At 42.1% G+C, this 20,806-nt stretch overlaps 2 protein-coding genes and 1 long non-coding RNA gene across 6 annotated transcripts in view; 2 read left to right on the forward strand and 1 right to left on the reverse strand.

Annotated features, from left to right (window-relative positions):
- The window catches only part of eps15 (epidermal growth factor receptor pathway substrate 15), a 32,252-nt gene extending 22,569 nt beyond the window's left edge, over positions 1-9,683 (forward strand). For both annotated transcript variants that reach the window (XM_032571902.1, XM_032571903.1), the window contains exons 21-25: positions 2,758-2,827; positions 2,946-3,016; positions 3,759-3,894; positions 3,987-4,180; positions 7,580-9,683. In XM_032571902.1, the coding sequence (XP_032427793.1) occupies positions 2,758-2,827; positions 2,946-3,016; positions 3,759-3,894; positions 3,987-4,180; positions 7,580-7,720 (612 nt within the window). In that variant the 3' untranslated portion in view covers positions 7,721-9,683. The remainder of the gene's footprint in view (positions 1-2,757; positions 2,828-2,945; positions 3,017-3,758; positions 3,895-3,986; positions 4,181-7,579) is intronic.
- A 962-nt stretch (positions 9,684-10,645) lies between these two features.
- ttc39a (tetratricopeptide repeat domain 39A) overlaps positions 10,646-20,806 on the forward strand; it is a 30,153-nt gene continuing 19,992 nt past the window's right edge. The window contains exons 1-4 of one of the 3 annotated variants that reach the window (XM_032571484.1): positions 10,646-10,906; positions 15,168-15,218; positions 15,365-15,415; positions 15,719-15,775. In XM_032571484.1, coding sequence (XP_032427375.1) covers positions 10,890-10,906; positions 15,168-15,218; positions 15,365-15,415; positions 15,719-15,775 — 176 coding nt within the window. In that variant the 5' untranslated portion in view covers positions 10,646-10,889. Of the gene's footprint in view, positions 10,907-15,167; positions 15,219-15,364; positions 15,416-15,718; positions 15,776-17,193; positions 17,368-20,806 lie in introns of those variants that run through there. The other 2 variants (XM_032571483.1, XM_032571485.1) reach the window with 2 other exon arrangements.
- Positions 14,438-17,040, reverse strand: LOC116725436 (uncharacterized). Its single transcript, XR_004340403.1, has 3 exons — positions 16,650-17,040; positions 16,264-16,351; positions 14,438-15,788 (listed from the first exon to the last, which is right to left on the reverse strand). It is a non-coding gene; the product is annotated as an uncharacterized LOC116725436 (long non-coding RNA).

The raw sequence follows: 20,806 nt of genomic DNA on the forward strand, positions 1-20,806 counted from the left end.
GCCCGGTACCCCATACTCCCGGAGAACCCCCCACAGGGCTCCCCGAGGGACACGGTCGAACGCCTTCTCCAAGTCCACAAAACACATGTAGACTGGTTGGGCGAACTCCCATGCACCCTCCAGGATCCTGCCGAGGGTGTAGAGCTGGTCCAGTGTTCCACGACCAGGACGAAAACCACACTGCTCTTCCTGAATCCGAGGTTCGACTATCCGACGGACCCTCCTCTCCAGGACCCCTGAATAGACCTTGCCAGGGAGGCTTAAGAGTGTGACCCCTCTATAATTGGAGCACACCCTCCGGTCCCCCTTTTTGAACAGGGGGACCACCACCCCAGTCTGCCAATCCAGGGGAACTGCCCCCGATGTCCATGCGATATTGCAGAGTCGCGTCAACCAACACAACCCTACAACATCCAGAGCCTTAAGGAACTCCGGGCGGATCTCATCCACCCCCGGGGCCCTGCCACCGAGGAGCTTTTTAACCACCTCGGCGACCTCGCCCCCAGAGATTGGAGAGCCCAACCCAGAGTCCCCGGGCTCCGCTTCCTCAGTGGAAGGCATGTTGGTGGGATTGAGGAGGTCTTCGAAGTACTCTGCCCACCGGCCCACAACGTCCCGAGTAGAAGTCAGCAGCACCCCATCCCCACTATAAACAGTGTTGGTGCTGCACCGCTTCCCCCCCCTGAGACGCCGGATGGTGGACCAGAATCGCCTCGAAGCCGTACGGAAGTCTTTCTCCATGGCCTCTCCAAACTCCTCCCACGCCCGAGTTTTTGCCTCAGCAACCGCCCGAGCCGCATGCCGCTTCGCCCGCCGGTACCCATCAGCTGCTTCCGGAGTCCCACAGGCCAAAAAGGCCCGATAGGACTCCTTCTTCAGCCTGACGGCATCCCTCACCGAAGGTGTCCACCAGCGGGTTCGAGGGTTGCCGCCGCGACAGGCACCGACAACCTTGCGGCCACAGCTCCGATCGGCCGCCTCGACAATGGAGGCACGGAACATGGTCCACTCAGACTCCATGTCCCCCACCTCCCCCGGGACGTGTTCGAAGTTTTGCCGGAGATGGGAGTTAAAGCTCCGTCTCACAGGGGATTCCGCCAGACGTTCCCAGCAGACCCTCACAACACGTTTGGGCCTGCCAGGTCTGACCGGCTTTCGCCCCCACCACCGGAGCCAACTCACCACCAGGTAGTGGTCAGTGGACAGCTCCGCACCTCTTTTCACCCGAGTGTCCAAGACATACGGCCGCAGATCCGATGAAACGATGACAAAGTCGATCATCGAACTGCGGCCTAGGGTGTCCTGGTGCCAAGTGCACATATGGACACCCTTATGCTTGAACATGGTGTTCGTTATGGACAATCCATGGCGAGCACAGAAGTCCAGCAACAGAACACCGCTCGAGTTCAGGTCGGGCGGGCCGTTCCTCCCAACCACGCCCCTCCAGGTCTCACTGTCATTGCCCACGTGAGCGTTGAAGTCCCCCAGCAGAACAAGGGAGTCCCCAGGAGGAGCACTCTCCAGTACCCCCTCTAAGGACTCCAAAAAGGGTGGGTAATCTGAACTGTCGTTCGGCCCGTAAGCACAAACGACAGTCAGAACCCGTCCCCCCACCCGTAGGCGGAGGGATGCTACCCTCTCGTTCACCGGGGTAAACCCCAACGTACAGGCGCCGAGATGGGGAGCAACAAGTATGCCCACTCCTGCCCGACGCCTCTCACCTTGGGCAACTCCAGAGTGGAAGTATGTCCAGCCCCTCTCAAGGAGACTGGTTCCAGAACCAGAGCCGTGCGTCGAGGTGAGACCGACTATTTCTAGCCGGAACCTCTCGACCTCACGCACTAGCTCCGGCTCCTTCCCCACCAGAGAGGTGACATTCCACGTCCCAAGAGCCAGTTTCTGCAACCGAGGATCGGACCGCCAGGGTCCCCTCCCTCTGCTGCCACCCATCCCACACTGCACCCCTTTGGCCCCTCCCATGGGTGGTGGGCCCATGGGAGGGGGGGCCCATGTTTCCTCTTCGGGCTGAGCCCGGCCGGGCTCCATGGGTAAAAGCCCGGCCACCAGACGCTCGCCATCGTGCCCCCCCTCCAGGCCTGGCTCCAGAGTGGGGCCCCGGTGACCCGCGTCCGGGCGAGGGAACACCAAGTCCAAGGTTTTCCTTCATCATTGGGGTCTTCGGGCTGCTCTTTGTCTGGTCCCTCACCTAGGACCTGTCTGCCTTGGGTGACCCTACCAGGGGCATGAAGCCCCAGACAGCATAGCTCCTAGGATCATTGGGACACTCAAACCCCTCCACCACGATAAGGTGGCAGCCCATGGAGGAGCTGCCACCTTATCTTGTTCATATTTAATTGATGCTAATATTTACAATTTGTTCAATAATTAATGCCTTCTAAAATCAATGCATGAATTATAACACTTATGATTAGTACTGCTTTGTTTCTCATTGACAAGCGTACCAAAAATCCAATAAAACTTTTATTTCTTTTATAAATTACCGCATATTCATGCCGCTGATTCATCATCATTTAAAATTGGATGTGGAGACCAAACATTTCTTGTTTTAGTCAGGATGGGTATGCCATAAATGATTAGTAAAAAAGGGGTTTATAGTGACAACAGAAAGCAACAGAAGATATGGGAGGAAATTTTATCTTGGCCATGTTTCTTTTCTTTTTGAATAACTTTCTAGTCTGGGACAAGAGATTTTTTTTCTATCGTGGACGTTATGAAGTTTCCATGTTTCTGTTTTAGAAGGACTCGGCGCCATGTAATGATCCCTTTGCTCCAGGAGGCACTACAGTGAGCACCACCTCAGATCCAGGTATGGCTTATGAAATGGCGCCACCCTCTGGCAACAAAAATTAATCCAGTTACTACATTTAAACAAGTGTTTTCTGGAAACAGTGAAATGCACTCAGCCATTTTTGTTCACGTTTCAGATCCGTTCGCTGCTGTGTTTGGCAACGAGTCGTTTGGAGGAGGATTTGCAGATTTCAGTGCTTTGACAAAGGTGAGTTTTAGAGTTTAGGTAAATCCTGCAGCTTATAAGATGGAAATCTGATGTGCAACATATCAAAGGTTCTCTGATGGTGCAAACAAAACTACTTCTCAAATAAAAATCAGAACTTAAAGTGACTTTGTGATGGCAAATACAGAACTGTGACAATAAAATGTGAATATACCATAAAGACAAATGTCTTGACAGGAGTGGGTGGCTGGAAAGATGTTCTCTACCTTGCTGCAGAAATGTTCATCAGTCTTTCTAACTGTGATTCTAGGAACATATTTTTACATTTTGTCACTTTACAACAACAAACTTCAATGTATCTAATTGAGATTCTGTGTCGGGACAGACCAGCACAGATCAACATAATCTCCTTTACTGTGAAGTCACTTAATCAGTAACCAGAGTCTTTCTGTTTGTAATTTAATCTCCGTATAAATCCAGCTGTTTACGCCTTAGAGGTTTGTTAAAAAACAGCAGTGAAAAAAACCACATCACAAAGAACAAGGAGCACAGCAGACACGTCAACTATTCACCCAGAAGTTGTTTTATTTTTGTTATGCTTTAATTTTTCTGCTGCTGCTGTGTTGGTCTGCCAACACAAATATGAAAAAAATTAAGCAGTATGAATATTTTTACAATGCACTGCACATCTGGATTTGCCACAAAATTACTAGCATAATGAAAAAGTTTGATGTTTGCGTCTTTGTAAGCATCGGGATGTATTTATGTGAACCATCTGTTCCAGGCAAACGGTCCTGACCAGTTTGGCATCAACAACAAGAACCTGTTCCAGGAGGACAGCCAGCCTGCCAACTCTGACATGCCCCCTGCCCTGCCGCCTAAAACGGGTACGCCAACTAGACCGCCCCCCCCACCTCCAGGTCAGTTCAGAAAATCATCCAGATTTTACTCATAATTGGCTCCACCTCTGGTGTGGATGGATTAACACTGCGAGTTGTCTCTGCTTCGTCAGGTAAGAGAGCGTCCGTCTCTAGGACAGAGTCCTCCGACTCCTTCCAGCGACGAGGACACTTCCTTCAGACCTCTGGAGACTTCTCCTCCTCTTCCTCCCTGCCTGCCAAGGACCCTTTAGCCGACCCCTTCGCCCCCTCCTCCCCTCCTCGCCACAACGTGCGGGAAGCTGATCGATTTGCCAGCTTTGACAAAGTGAGCACCTCCCTCTCCCCATCTCCCTCACCTCCTCCTGAATGTCAATAGCCACACCCTCTTCTCTTTATTTTTCTGCTCATTAATCACATCTGGTTCTCCAAGAATGTGCAACTAAGCCTTCATGAATCGGTCCATTCACTGCCAACAGATTCCCAGAGAAGACAAATAAACATTTTGTGTATCAATGCACAAGGTTGCCTGTATTCTTAATTATAGATATATTTTTATGTTTGCCAACATTTATTAAAGCTAGCTACAAAATCTTGTGTATTTTGAATCCTGCCTGCTGCTGTTTTTATATTTTAGCTACCCAATAACAGTGCTGTTGCTTTGCATTGTTAAAAATATTATTTCTGATTTAGTTTTGGGATTCCACTTTGTTTAACTCTTATTTTGTTATAAAGATTATAAATAGTTTAATATATTTAATCTGCAGTTAGATTGTATTTATCTGTAGTCACAAACACAAGTTGTGGTGCCAGTAGTTATTGACAAACGTATTGACTCGTGTTTGGCAGTGAATGGAAAGATGAAAACCTGCTTGAATGTGACTTTTGTTTGCCATCCCAACTCAGCACATTGACTTTACACCATGTTCATGTGCGAGCAAGTTAAAGTTATTTACAAGGTAAAAACATATGTTGCGTTTAAACTGCCTTTTTCAAGATTTTATTCCACTTTTATCCTTGAAATTGACTCGACTGAATTTTAATAGCTACAGTATTCATTCAGCAGGTTACTCTATTTTATGCAGCGTCAGGTCAACAGTGATGAAAATGTTTTAGTAGTCAATAACCTACAAGCCTCCAGTTCGGCATGAGGGAAACACTCCCTCACACCTCAGCCTGTGAGCTTTGATTTAACTTCTATCAAAATCAGAGTAAAAAGCTTCACATGGAGCTGCTGAGGCTGTAAGGGCTGCATTTTTCAAATGAATCATATTTACAACATTTCGAATTTTAAAAATAAAACGACTTCATTTGAGCTTCCGCTGTAACTAAATAAGTAATTTTCTAACTGTGCCATTTTACTAACTACAGCTCTGTTCCTGTAACGCAGCATAAAAATGGGTGGTCAAGCTGTGATTTTGGGATGGATGGCTGTATTTCATTCTTGATTTTTGATGCCTCTATTATCACATTACCCCACCTGCATGCCTCTGTCGAACCCTAACCTGCACACACTAACCGTCTCCGACTGGCTGCCTCAATCATCCCCCAAATCATTTATTTTCCTCTTCACCCATGCTGCTGTTCATTAATTCATGCATCCCCTCTCGCCTGTCCATCCATCCGTTATCCATTCATCAACTTATTTCACTCTCAGCTGTCATCTGATCAGCATTGTGTGGTTGCTTGTATTCTTTGTGTGTTTATGTGTTTGTTATAAAGAAATGTTTAATAAAGTGTTGAATCATAGCCACCATCTCTGGCTTTTATGTGCATCCATCACCTCTCTACTTGGAATAATCCAAAGTTTCTCTGCATTTTTAGTTTGTTTTCTGCACTTCATATTGTTTTTCCAGAGCATGACCCAGGAAGGAATATATGACAGTGACAAAACCAGAAGCTTTTTGGGGATTTGAAGTTGAATGATTAGATTTTCAACATGTTTTGTGAGTGTGGAGGTTAAAAAGAATGTTAAAAAACTCAAAATGAATTGACTAAAAAATAACAGCCTTTAATTTGAGTACAATTATATAGAGAGGGAAAGTGCAATTGTTTTCTCGCAAATCCTGTAAAATATATTATACCCTTGGGATAAACTCTTGTTTTCTAGAGGATTCAGGTTTTGGTGCTAATATGTCCTTGGAAGAAGGTTGATTTATTTATTCATTTTTGTTAATCTGGTGATCCACTGTTGTATTGATATCACATTAGTTGAAAGACCCAATGTCGTCCCATTTTCAGTTGACTAGCAGAGTGTCACTTTATTTTAATTGGCTGGTATTTTAAAGACGCTCTGTAGCCTACAAGAGTTTTTTTTAAGGGAAACAGCATCACAAACCTCTACCACATTGAGCATCACATGGTTTCCTCCTAAATTTATGCTATTTTTCCCAGACCAAACCCACCTGGAATGTTTCTTGCTAAAATATCCTGTCTTGATCTCTTCACTAATCCACACAATTTTAAAAAATATATATTTTTATTAAACTCTCCGTGTTTGTTTGTGATGGTTGAACCGAAATTTTTTTTTTTCATCTGAATAGTGTCTAATGGCTGTTCTGATGGCCACAGAATAAATCTTTTAGAAGTGATACTTTTCTTAGCATCCTGCTCACTGCTGTTAGTCATAGTAAAATCAATCTGGGTTCTCATTTTTAAAAGCTTAAGTTGTTTTACGCTTTAAAACTATTGCTCTGACTGCAGGCACAGGTGTTTCCATTTCCTGAGCTATAAAGTATTAACATGCATCCAGAATGTCATGTTTTCTTGTCTTTTCTATTTTGAAGACCAGGTAAAAGAAATGTCATTTCATATTTAAAATCCAGGGAAACAGAAAGTCTAGGATTACAGAATGAATGTGCTCAAATTAGAGGTTGTATTTTTCTGTAATTTGTATTGTGAGATTATGTAACCTCACTGAACAAGGATTTACTTTTAAAAATTCAAAAAAAAAAATTTTAACTGAGATTTGAGTAAATTGCCAGTACAGATAGACAATAAAAAATCTTAACGCCATGGGTTTCATTTAGCCTGCACCCAGCACCCTTCATATATTATTGATCAATCGGATGTGAAGACTTTGTGAAGTCTGCATGATCTCTCCTGTCTCCATTTCATGTTTCCACCTCTGCTCATCATGCATGCTCTCTTTATGTTGTGGTCCTGATCATGGCTGCTGTGTGTTGGTGAACAGATTGGTTATTTTTCTTTGCATGCCTGGAAACAAACAAACAAATTAAAAAAAAATTGATGAATCTGTGTCTCCTTTCACTGAGAGTGATGAGCGACTCGAGTCCAGTCTGGGGTAGTGACCTGATTATTTCTAAAGCTCCTGTCCAGCTCCCATTGTGGATCTGTAAAGTGGGTGTGATGTTGATCATATGACTCAGTGGAAATCCCAGCTTGCATGCTTTTTACCCACATTTCGGCCTGTTGATTTTTATCCCGATCACATGTCTCTGTGAAATCCACGATGACAAAACGCCCAAGAGGATGTCACTTGTGGATGTTTCTTTTTTCCCCCCTCCCTTCCATGAAAAGTGTATTTCTTTGGCAGCTGTCGTTTTTGTGCTTGTGATGGTGGTAATAGTTGTCTGTCGGTGAAAGAGAAGCGTGACCTTTGTGAAAATGAACATTTTGGGTTGACGAGTCAAAATGTCCACTTTGAGAAAGATTCTCCACCCAATGTGTCCTCTGTGTTTGTTCTTACTCTGTTTCATGGGCGCAGTATCCAACCGAGGAAGACATGATAGAGTGGGCAAAGCGCGAGAGCGAGCGAGAGGAAAAGGAACGGCTAGCAAGGCTCACCCAGCAGGAGCAGGAGGACCTGGAGCTCGCCATCGCTCTAAGCAAGTCTGAGCTCTCCTGAGGAGGAGGCTCCCCTCAGCCGGGCTGGCGCCGCACAGCCTGACCCGGCCCGAAAAGCACCAAAGCAACACGGGGGACTTGCACAGGTCTGATGCAGCAGCTCCTGCGGAGACTTCAAACTGTTCCCAGAAACATTCAGCGCCTCTCTGCCCCCTTCGACCTGCTCACTGTTCTCACATCGCAGTAAAACGCTTCTCCATTCTGCTGGTCTGCACGGGTTTGACTGAAGGAGAAGATGCAAGAGTTAAGAGACACGGAGGAGGAAAATGAACCAAGATGGCTACAAACTCCCCTTTAAGCCTGCAGAATCTAACTTATTTTAACATGCACTCAGAACTAAGCTGAGATGGTCCGTTTTCTGCCACTAACAACACTACTCCACTTTTTTCTTTTCTAAGGGATTCAACATTCGCGTACTGTAGTACCCAGAAATCCCCGACTTTTCTCTGCGCTCTTCAATCATCCTGCAAAAACCACATTTGGCTGTGAAAATTTGAGGTTTTGTGTAACAAAATGTAGCGTCTGTAAGTCTATTTTAAGTAGCCCTTTTAAACTGAGCGATCATGTATTGCTTGGAGATCTGATCAGTTTTTTTTTTCCCCTATAAGTGAACTTTTCTACATGTATTCCCTGAAATCCTGTGAAATGTAAACTGCATGTAAAGAAAAGAAGAAAAACAAACATGTCCATTATATCAGTCTTCTGCAGGAAATGATATGTTTCATGTTTTCACTCATTTCTCTTCTTTTATGTTTGATATGTTTGAAGATTAGGGATTAAAACTACTTCCTTACAATGGCATTTAATTTTTGGAACACTATATTTAGGGTTGCTGAATATTAAAAGAATCATTTTTGATATAAATGTAATCTATTCTTACCTGATTACTCAGTTTTATAAATGGTAGAAACATTTCATAAATGTGGCATAGCTGATTTTTCCCCCCCCCCTTTCATTTTTGACACAACCAGAAAGTTTGGATGCTAACATTTAAATTTGAAACATTTCATCGTTTCTGGGTTTATGTTGGTGTCGTTTAGATTTTCTCAGTGAAACTGATCTCCCTAAGGGAAAGTCTAATTCTCTCTAAAAGAAAAATTGTTTTCATTTTGTTTTAATAAATCTCTCATTTGATCAGATTTCAAAGCGTTGCTGTGGTTGGTGCTCATTCTCTCGGTGTTCCCAGGTGTTTTTCAGGAGATTTCTATCCTTTATGTCCATCAGTCGTTGCATCTCAGTGGATTTCTTTTATATTTTCAGCAGATCTTTCTCTGAGTCAATGTTGTGTTGGATCTCTGTGAGGATTGAGCTCACCAGCTCGTGCTGTGACGATAAATCCTCACATTTTACTCCATCTTCATGCCTTATCACATCCCTTATCGCACTAACAGCTGCCTGGGCTTTTTTTTGTTGGTTTTTTTTTTTAATAATCTGGTGTTTTCTCCCAGTAGAGGTACTTGTCACACGTAAAAGCTGGATTCTCGTAAGGGAAGATTTGGCTGGAAAACAGACTGCCTCCATTTCTTTTTAAGTCACCTGTTGATCAAATATACCACAGCATTATGGATCACTTCTGTTATGACTTTTACCATGAGTCCTGTTTATGTTTAACCCAACTACTATCTGTGATTAAAAACAGCACTTTTTAACAAGTGCAGCATCGTGTTGAAGTTTATTGTATATACAAGATTTGCATGTCTGTTTCCTGAGTCTGTTATACCAGTGTTAATAGTTTGTTTCTTTTTTTTTTTTTTTTTATAAAGGCCATCTTACTGTCCTTTTGTACAGACAAATCCAGAACCACTCATGCTTGTAGACTTACTCTTAAAGTCTTTTTAAATCTCGAACTTATTGTATTTTATTTTGTATTTTCTAACTTGTAAGAAAGATCATTATCGGGAGGCTTAACCAGAAAAAAAATTGTAACACATTTAATTGAAACTGAATAAATATTAAAATGTGTAGTTTTGTAGTTTGTGTGCTTTTTTGTTTTGTTTTGTTTTCTTTTTTTGTTGTTGTTGTTGTTTTTCCTCACTTACAGCGACTCCATGCAGGGAAAATATCCAATTTCAGTGAGATGTTTACTTCGACTCAGTCTGGATGTCTTGTTAATTTTGGTTTGTTGGTGTGAACACACCACAACTAAAGAGATTTACTCTAATACACTCAGAGTCAAAATAATACATGGAGGTTTAGATACTGTATATATTGATTCATTTAAATTTTCCTTTTTAAGCTTAGTTTATACATTTTGAATTAGGTCCATGCAAAATTCACCATTGATGTGTTTTTGGGATTAGTATCCTACCAAAAAAATGTAATTATGTTCAAATTTCAACCACCTGACTCAAACTGACACCCTCAGATGAACAGAAAAGACTAAGCAGCTTAAAAGATCTTCAATACGATCCATAGTGAAATAAACTATCTACTCGACTCACTGTCGACCTTTTAAATTTGAATATTCAGACACCATCAAAACCACTAGTAGCTCTGTAGCAAATAAGACAATTTAATAAATTATTTGCACAGTCTGCCTTTCTATTTTGGATATTTTGGCAATGTTGAAAAGCTGTAGCAACTAAAATAATTTCATAAATTATAAAGCAAGTCTTAGTAATAAAAAGACCATTTCTGCTCTTTTTATTACTTTTACATCATTGTAATAGGTTCCAGAGCTCTAATGTCTAGGAAATATGTGATATTATTAATATTATTACAAATGCGTTAAAATATATCCATATGTGTTTAGGATTTTCTTTTTATTTTAATGCTTAAATGAAGAATTTAGCGATGATAAGCTTTTTCTTTGTAGTTTAATCGTCTGTTATTAACAGGTGTTTTAACTTTGAGGGCTTTAGGACCATGGAGCCACATTCCTGTGCATTTAAATACAAAAGTCTTTATTATGGTGATGAGAGCAGCACACCTTTCTACCACGTCAGGAAGCAGGAAGAGCCTCAGCGGCTGCACTCCGCCGCTCGAGTCCGTGTGAGGTGACAGTGAGGCGGCCTCTGTTCCCGTCCTGTCCGCCGGCGTGTGTGTGTGTGTGTGTCCCTCCATGTCCACTGTGTAAAAAGCTGCTCTGCTCTCAGTCTTCAGCTGTCCCACCGGACCCCAGCGTTGTGGGATGAGTTTCATCAACAGCTTGAGGCGAAGCGTGAGGAAGGATGACAGCAAAAAGTGAGTACAGAGACAGAAATCAGTGCAGGACCAGGCCCCGGTCATACGGTGTTTTATGACGCTCATCATGTGTTTGTCTTATTTAGTTTATCACACGGGAGATAAGATCGAGCCGCTGTGGACGCATCACTCTGAATATAAACTCCTGTCCTGCTGATTGTGTCTCATTTCGTATTTCCGAGTTTTAAGCTTGAACAAGTAAATACGGCTTAAACTTTTAAACCATTTGAGACGGAAGGAAGCTCATGAAAAATGTTTGCGTTTATGATTTCTGTCGCAGTAACCAGTCTGCAGCCTGTTGGACAGCATTACTTTCATGATGCGGTAAATGGGGATTATAGTCAGCAGTGCTGACGTAGATCAAATGGAAATGAACACAATGCTGTCTGGGTCAGTGGTTTTATACATCTAAATACATAAAACCACATAAACTGCAATTACTTCACCTCCCTATTGTAATGTAAATTTGATATTCTGGTTGACAGACTTTTTGAACGATAAAGTTGCCATTTTACCTTATAAATTAGGGTTTTGGCAACAAAAATAATAATTTAAAGTGTGTAATGTATGTAGTATCTTTGAAAAATTCTATGACTTTGACTAGCTGCATGTATCTGCATAACTAAAACAATTTATTTATTTGCAAATATTTGTATTAAACAGATGTTTTGGTTATGTCAACAAAAACGCACCACGAAAAAGCATCTCTAGAAATACATTTTCAACATTTGATTTCTTAAAAATGTATTTATAAGAAAATTTTAAGTAATGAGAGGATGAGATATATATATATATATATATGTAGAAACTGATTCCTTGACAGGAATCATGACCTAATTCTTCTTATGTTTGTTGGACTAATGTCTTCTCAGCAAATCATTCTTAAGGCATGTCTGATTTAAAGTTATCAAATTGGTGAGTTTTGGAGCATGTTGAAGGGGGGTTAGCAGGGGTCAAAGTTCACCTACTCGCCATGAAACACGAAACTCTTATAGTTCCTATACAAAAACACAGAGAGGGACCAAACTTTCATTGATTGATTGTCATCGGGTGTCCTAAAATACCCTGTGGTGAAATTATTTTTTTAAGTAGGCCACGCCCCCTGAGAACAGGAAGTGTCATGTTTTACTGTGAACGGCCGCTATCTTAGCCCTTTGACCTAATCAACATGAAACTGTGTCCAGAGACAGAAGACATGTTGGTGTGTTGAGTAATCCAACCCCGACCGGCTGCGATGAAGCAGGTGGGCGTGGCGGCGTTGTGAACGCCGTCGAATTTCGTTTGGCTCTGAATTCCACAATTTCGGGCCCCGCTCCTCCTAACTCACTAGGATGGATCCTTATCCACCCACCGACAGGAATTCATAACAAAATTTGGTGGGCGTGGCCTAATTTCTCTATAGCGACCCCTAGAGTATTTTAAATGAACAGCCCCATGCCATGCTTTATCCTAGAATTACGAAACTTGGTACACATGTGTATCTTGTCAGGACGTACAAAAAAGTCTCTTGGAGCCATGCTCTAAACCCAACAGGAAGTCGGCCATTTTGTATTGAAGGTCCATTTTGGACCTCGAGTTTGACGTTTACAGCCTTTGCATTTGATCGAACTCCTCCTAGGGATTTCGATTGATCGGCTTCAAACTTGGTCAGTCTGATCATAAGGCATGTCTGATTTAAAGTTATCAAATTGGTGACTGTATGAGCTTGCTGAAGGGGGGTTACCAGGGGTCAAAGTTCACCTACTCGCCATGAAACACGAAACTCTTATATTTCCTATACAAAAACACATAGAGGGACCAAACTTTCTGGGATTGATCGTCATCGCGTGTCCTAAAATACCCTGTGGTGAAATTATTTTTTTACGTAGGCCACGCCCCCTGAGAACAGGAAGTGTCATGTTTTACTGTGAACGGTCGCTATCTTAGCCCTTTGACCTAATCAACATGAAACTGTGTCCAGAGACAGAAGACATGTTGGTGTGTTGTGGATTCCAACCCCGACCGGCTGCGATGAAGCAGGTGGGCGTGGCGGCGTTGCGAACGCCGTCAAATTTCGTTTGGCTCTGAATTCCACAGTTTCGGGGTGAGCTGCTCCAAACTCACTAGGATGGATCCTTATTGACCCGCCAACAGGAATTCATAACAAAATTTGGTGGGCGTGGCCTAATTTCTCTATATCGCCCCCTAGAATATTTCAAAAAATCAGCCCCAAGCCATGCTTTAGCTTAGAATTACGAAACTTGGTACACATGTGTATCTTGTCAGGACGTACAAAAAAGTCTCTTGGAGCCATGCTCTAAACCCAACAGGAAGTCGGCCATTTTAGATTGAAGTTCATTTGACCTCGATTTTGACGTTTACAGCCTTCGTATTTGATCAAACTCCTCCTAGGGATTTCGATTGATCGACTTCAAACTTGGTCAGTCTGATCATAAGGCATGTCTGATTTAAAGTTATCAAATTGGTGAGTTTTGGAGCATGTTGAAGGGGGGTTAGCAAGGCTCAAAGTTCCCCTGTGATCGACTGTGTAATACAAAGGGCTTTGTCATGTGTAGGGCAATGCTGCCCTCTGGTGTCGAATTACTGAAATAATGAAACTATTTCAGTAATTTCAGTAATTCGACACCAGAGGGCAGCATTGCCCTACGGAATGACAGTTCAATGTTGAATTATAGAGGAAAAAATTAAATAATTTGTAATTCTAACACAAAAACTGACAGAGACACCAAAGTTTGAGTTATTGATCATCCTCGGGTGTAGAATAATATCCAATGGTTAAATGATGACATCACGTAGGCCACGCCCTCTGACAACAGGAAGTCTTGTATTTTACTGTGAACGGTCGATAGCTTCTGCACCAAACTTTGCACGAGTGACCCTGGTGGGATCCTTGACGACCCTATGTCATCATATTATGACGTCATCTAAGCCCCGCCCCCTCAGAACAGGAAGTGCCGTTTTTTTACTTGGAAAGCTCCGTTTATGGCTCTCTTGACCTAATCAAGATGATTCGGATGATAAACTCTGTCAATGCTCGCTGCTGGCTGAACCGTGTGGGCGTGGCCAAATGGCGAATATCAGTCCCTCGCCATATGCATACGTTTGGCTCTTATTCAGGCATGGATCATCCGATTGGCGCCAAACTGGATATGTATGACCTTTGTTCACCTCTAAAGAGCCCAACGGGTTTGAAATGTAATTTGGCTCCACTGCGCCCCCTAAGTTAATACATGGGTTGTATCTCCTCGACGCATCGACCGATCTGCGCCAGATTTTTCGACAGTCGTCGGGGAGCGCCGCCGAACGCATTCACGCCTGTCGCCCGGTGGACGGGCGGGGAAAACGCGCGACAGCTTCTGCGGCGGCTAGCGGGCGGCGATGCTGGAAACTGCGGCAGAGCTTCTGCGGTGGGGAGCGGGCTGCGGCTCTGGAAAACGTGCGAGAGCTTCTGCGCTGGCCGGAACCCCCGCGGTGGCCAATAGGCCGGAGCGGCGCTTGCTGCGAGGGCCGCCCGAGGCTGCTTGCAGCTTTAATTCTTCTTATGTTTGTTGGACTAATGTCTTCTCAGCAAATCATTCTTTAAGTTTAACCTGTGATCCTTTTCAAAGTGCAGCACCTTGGGTTGGTTGGTGATCTGCACGATAAATTGAATATATTGAATTGCAGAGTCAGATTGTGCAATAAGACTACTCATAGCCACTATGAGTTGGATGTTACATTTAAAGTGTCAGAGAATCGCTGTGCATATTGATAATACGTTTTTACTGTTGGATTGACAGTAATTGCCCTTAATGCCCCACCTGATCTATTTCTTTAGCGTCTCAGATGTTAAATCTCGGAGTGGTGCTCAGATCGTTTAATGATAAAAAACTGAAGATTATTAGAAAGATAGAGGCGATAAAACCTGATATTGATATTGAAATTTCCAGCAATAGCATAGTCATTTCATATTTTGCTAATTTCGTGATATTATTGGCAGTTTGCATGTTATACTTTGTGTGAAAACACTGCAGCCTTTGCAGGCATATTTGTTGATTTATAAAACAAGACAGGTTTCCATATTTGTGTGGCTGCCCTTTTTCTGAATGTTTCATTTTGTTAAAACCATTATGTTTAAGGTTTGTTGTCTTCCAGGAGGCTTTCCTTGTAAGCATTTGATTTATCTCCAACAATCTTGTAAATCCTTATTCCTGAGATCTCCTCCCTCGCCTCCTCCTCGCTCCATCAGGAATTCATGTCTTGCATTTTCTGTGTTGTCTTCACAGAGTCGCTGAACAGGCACAAGATATCCCCGACAGCCCAGACTCACCGAGCCGGTATGTTCGCATTCATTCATTTCTTTTTGTTTCATCCAGTCACAATGAGGAGTGGAACTGCTAAATTAAAACGCTGCTTCTCAAAAGCAACCCCGTAATGATGATGCTCCGGAGGCAATGCGGCTGATCCTTTTTTCTGATTCCAGGTTGTCCATTTTAAGTGGTCCAGAGCTGGACCCCATCATCACCGACTTCAAGTAAGTTTCTTCTGATTCTTCTGAAATATGTTAGTGAAACTTACAGAGGATCAAAACTAAACTAATAAACTAAACATCAGGCCATTTTCACCCAAAAATGTCAAGTAAATATTATCTAAAAAGGTCTCCTTAGATTGTTGTGAATACCTTTGCAATATGGGAGTGTCCGCATCTATCCCTGTCTGTGTTTCTGTGGCTCTCACGCTTGTGTTTCTCAAACAATAGCTGTGCTTTCAGCTGGTTTTATCCCTTGAGAGTTGCTGCTTTTCTCTGAACACCTTCAATTTTGTTCCTGTGTTTCAGGTTACAGCTGCCAGAGAACAGCGACACTCAGGGGTCAATGGACCCGTCATCAAATGGGTAGGGCTTCACTCTGAATGGGGAAAAAAATAAAAAATATCTGGGTTGGATTGCAGAAATTCAGGCAGTATTTGCTACAAATAAATCAGCAAGAATTGTTTTGACACCCAGAGAATAAAGAAGCCAATAGTTAAAGAAAGTCGTTAGAAGTTATATTTAAAGTTTATGGGGCTTAGCAAACATGTGGAAGAAGGTTTTTTTTTCTTTGTGCAGCATTCAAAATGTTGTATGGTGGGAAAACTAGCATATGCTGGTAGCTTTGTGGTCAGCAGAAATGGGGAAGCTGGTCAGAATATATATAAAGATGGATGGAGCTAAATGCAAAGTAGCTCTGTTAGAAAAGCTATCAAGAGGCTGCAAAACAATTGAGGCTGGAGCAAAGGTTCAACACAACAACTAAACATGGAATCGGAGCCAAAGACTCCATGGTTTGGCTCTGACTCCAAACAACCACATCCTGATTCAGGTGTGTTGAAGCACGGAGGCACATGAAGGTTGCAGGGCAGTAACCCTCGAGAACTGGAGATGGAGACCTTTGGCCTAGTCAAAGCCCAGGGAGCAGAAATTAGCAAATGTCTGTTCAAAAGAGATGTCATTTCAGTCTGGCTGAGCTTGAGCTCTTTAGTGAAAAAATATAATGAGCAGCTGTAACTGCAGCAGAGCATGGTTTGATTAGTTAATTTCACCAGCATGCCACACTTTTCAGAGTACTTATCCAACTTTACACCATATTAGCAGTGAAGAGCTTTTCTTTCAGATATTATATTAGTGAATCTGACTGCAGCAGGATGTTATATTAACCTGAATCCTGTCACAGACAGAATCCAGGCTGTATGAAGACCAAACATTTGTCATTCAGAACATTTCTATTTACCAAAGCAGGAGAGCAGAACAGCCGTGTGAAGGTAGATGAAGTCAGTCTCTTCCTGCTCTGCTGTCTGCAGAGTGGCGGCTCTTCATTCATGACCAGTAGGAGCTGCTGAGCTGCGTCTGTGGCCTCTGCTTCAGGACACGCTGCAGCCTTCACTCTGACACTGCAGCACACTGAACTATATAGAACTATATGATGTAACTCTAACTCTTTTTTTTCCCCGTATTGCATAAAAGCCCTCAGGCTCTAAACCTATGGGCATTCAAAGCCCACCCCTCTGTTTGCTTTGACCAATCAGAGCAGAGACTGCAGTGAGGCTGGCGGCCAGGGGAGGTGGTCCCGGCTTTTTGTTTGTGTGTTTGTGTGTGTTTAGGGCAGCACAGACAGGTCGTGTATTCCCTCCTCATGTGTGATGGTCATGCCAATCTCATTAAGGGCTGCTGTTGCTGCTGCCTCCGACCTTTTTCTCCCTCCCTCGCTCCCTCCCTCCCCTCCTCTCTCATTCATTCTTCTCCCTCTCCTCTCTTCTGCTGCTTCTGCTCTAGACTCTGCAGCCACAGAAAGAAGCGCAGATCATTATTACTCTGCGCTGCCCCCGGTGAAGGCCCGAGGCTCACTTCTGCAAATCTTCTGTGTGTTGTCTGCTACCTCTGTGTCTTTCCTTTAACACACTGTGCCAGATGAAAATGTCACAAGAAGAAGAAGAGAGTCTGTCAAATGGGTAAGATTTCTGCTGCATGTTGCATGCGCCGCTTCATCACATGAGGGGAAATGTCTTTTTAACCATGACGCTTGGGCAAATGGGCGAGATCACTCTTTTTTTTACCTAAAAAACGCTTTTGAAATTGTTATTTCAGCTGGAATGAGAAGGGCGAAAGCTCTGAGTCGACAAACTAATGCTTCGTCACTGCTGTGGAGCTGCGTGGGCGTGCGTGTTGGGGTGTGTGTGTGTGTGTATGTGTGGGTGGGCGTGTGTGTGTGTGTGTGTTATTGCAAACTGGTGTTGCCAACCACATGGTGTGATGGTTTTACGTGTGCATCTGCCTGATAATGAAAAGCATTGTGCAAGTTGCTCTCTGGAGAAATTAACGGAATTGCTGACTTGAAACCTTATTGAATTATTGGGACAATGTGTGGTATGCACATCCTGAAGCAAATTGTTTCTTTTTGTTCGTTTAGCCCCTTTTGCCTGCAGCTCTTTCCTTGTTTCAAAGGTATTCGTCATTCACTTAATGATGATTTTTTTCTTCTTCTTTTTTTCATTTACTGTGGCCTCAAGCCTGAAAGTGCCAGAAAGTTGTTTTCCAAACAGGCAGTTCCAGTTCTGTTGGTTTTAGTCCTGATTTAGGTGACACAGTGACTTACTGGTTTGAAGACGAGGAGTCATTTAAACTATTTAAATAACCTAAATAAGTTATCAAGCATCCTGCAAATAATCAGCCTTATCTTGTAGTGGATTCACAAGAGACTTGGAGTTAGAATAAACACGTAAAACAATCCCTTTACTTAAATTAAATTGCACATTTAAATCTACAGATTTTTGCTCATCTGGCTCAGGCTTGTTTCAGGTAATAACTTTGTCGTTTATTTAATGGTAGAGTTTGGTGTTAAAATTGACAAAACTAAAGAATGACTTAAAATCCTGGATAATGAATTGTTTCATCTTTTTTTGGGATAAATAATTCGTTGAACTGGACTGAACAGAATTTAACTGAATTGGACTAAACTGAAAAAAAAGGATTTGACTGAAGAGGATTTAATGACATGGGATTGAATTCAGTTGAATTGGATACATAAAGTGTCAACTGAACTTGATTGGTTACAAAGAACTGAATGGGATTGAATTCAGTTTAATCAGATTCGGTTTTATTGAATTCAATTTAATTGAAACCCCATGGAAATGTGAGATTTTTAAGGTGAGATAACTAACAATACATTTTTTGAGTCATATTATTGTAGCTGTGCAGTGTGCTTTCTTATTCCTGTTCTGTTTAGCTGAGGTCACTGGTCACTTTGTCCCTTCGCAATTTTGTACCTTTGCTGTTTTGTTCTTTTCTTTGCTGACTTTTATCAAACTAAATCTTTTTTCATACCGACTGTGCAAGAATTTGTACTGACACAGGAGAAGTTTTGACCTCCTTGTGCAACCAGCAACTTAAAGTAGAACATGTAGTCCTGCAAGGAAATGTTTTTTTTTATTTCAATAAAGGTATTATTTAACAATATAAACTTTCATATTTCATAAATCAAGTTGCTCAAAGGGATCCTGGATTCATAAGTAATACAAATGTTGTATAAATGTGAAAATAATGATTATTGCTGCTGTAATTTATCAAAAATATTTGGCTTCCAAGAGAGATGAACTTCTCTGTAATTAAACAACTATGAAATATTTGAAGTTTGGCAGCACATGAACATTAAATGGGGGTAATAATTAGAAAAGACACAAACTGACCTGAAGACTTAGCAGCTGCCTCTGATTCAAGTTGAATCTTTGTTGTGATCAAAAGAGGATTTTTTGCGATCATCATACAATAGGTTATTATTATATTGGAATGAAATGGTAAAAATAAACTTGCAATGTTGCACACATTTAAGCAAAGATAAGTGTACATTAAGTTCAGACTGTGTCCGTGCTCTTTACATCTCCGACGTGTTTAAAATAGTGGGCAGCTTTTTATTGCCATTAAGTTCTGGTCATTTTATGAGATATAGCATTTTTAGCAATAGCAATTATTCCTGATAAATCAGCTTTGTGATCTTTATGTCATTTGTGTTAAGTGGCAGCTTGTTTTTGCAGGCAGTGCTCTCTAGAGTCCAAACACTCTGTGTCCAGGATGTGTGGGGTACACAGATATATTGGTTGCCATTTTCCTGACCCTAGGACTGTAGAAATTCCGTGTGAAGGGAAAAGTCAGCGCTGATGACCTTCTGTGCAGACATATTGTCTGGTCCTGTCTTGAGTGAGCCAAACCACACAGTGATCGACAAACACAGGATGGACTGAATGATGGTGTAGAAGATGACCAGCAGCTCCTTGGGTAGGTTGTTCTTCTTGAGTTGCTGCAGGAGCTACAGTTTCTTCTGGGTCTTATTCCAGCCAGTATCTATGTGAGAAAACCATCTCAGATCCAGAGAAAGGTTCAGGTGCCATCATTTGTGTGAAGAGAAGAGGAGTGGGGAGAAAACACAACCCTGAGGGGCGCCAGTGCTGTTTACAAAGTCTGTTTACAAAAACTTTAAAACTGTTTCAAAGTTGTTTTCGAGAAGCATACTTTTAACACTTTGAAAGCTATATATGAGCTCTAGTAACTAATATGCACACACTGCATATCATGAATTTGAATATACAAAGCTTGTGTGCAGCGAAGAGAATTTGGGTATTGGCTGCTGTGTGGTTTCTGTTTGCAGCCGCGCTTCTTTCTAACAATCGCATTAGTTTACGCATAAATCCTGTGTGAAGATCTTAACAATGAAAATAAATTATCTAAGAAACAATCTGCAGACCCAAGGATGTACTGTTTATCTTCTTCTTTTAAAAAAAAAAATATTAACAGTGAACAAACAAGCACGAGAGGTCACAGCTTCACAGCTATCAGGTTACACTGAAAGTCAGAAAAATAAGAGCTTAGGTCAGCACACATTAGCTGATGAGTTCAAAGACTGGACTTATTGCAATCACATTTTGTAAGTCACTTTATCTAAATCAGATAAACCAAACTTTACTAAAAGCATGTAATACTAAATGAGGTGAAACTCACAGGGTCACAGTAGACTCGGTTTATCTGTGCCTGTAGATCAGACCAAAAATAATAAATTTTTACAGTTATAAGCATTAAGCGGTGAGATTTATTCAACATAAAGAATGAAAGTAATACGTGTAAAAGTTGCTACACAGAGTAAACATGAGGGAAAGTGCAGGTTGGACAGGAGTGGTGACGTCTGTGGTCACATGTTGGAGGACATGTGACATGAGTGCTTGTTTTCTTTTTTTTTACACTTTTAATGGTTATGTTATTCATCCTGTAGAAAACAATTAATGGTTTAAATCATTTCTTAAAATATAACATACTTGCAACACAAGCATTAATGCTTCATCAACACAATATGACTTCAGCTTTGTTGCCTGCCACACTTTGAGGCATATATATGATTTAAAA

The sequence above is a fragment of the Xiphophorus hellerii genome, chromosome 9 (assembly GCF_003331165.1).
Source record: "Xiphophorus hellerii strain 12219 chromosome 9, Xiphophorus_hellerii-4.1, whole genome shotgun sequence".
NCBI classification, from domain to species: domain Eukaryota; kingdom Metazoa; phylum Chordata; class Actinopteri; order Cyprinodontiformes; family Poeciliidae; genus Xiphophorus; species Xiphophorus hellerii.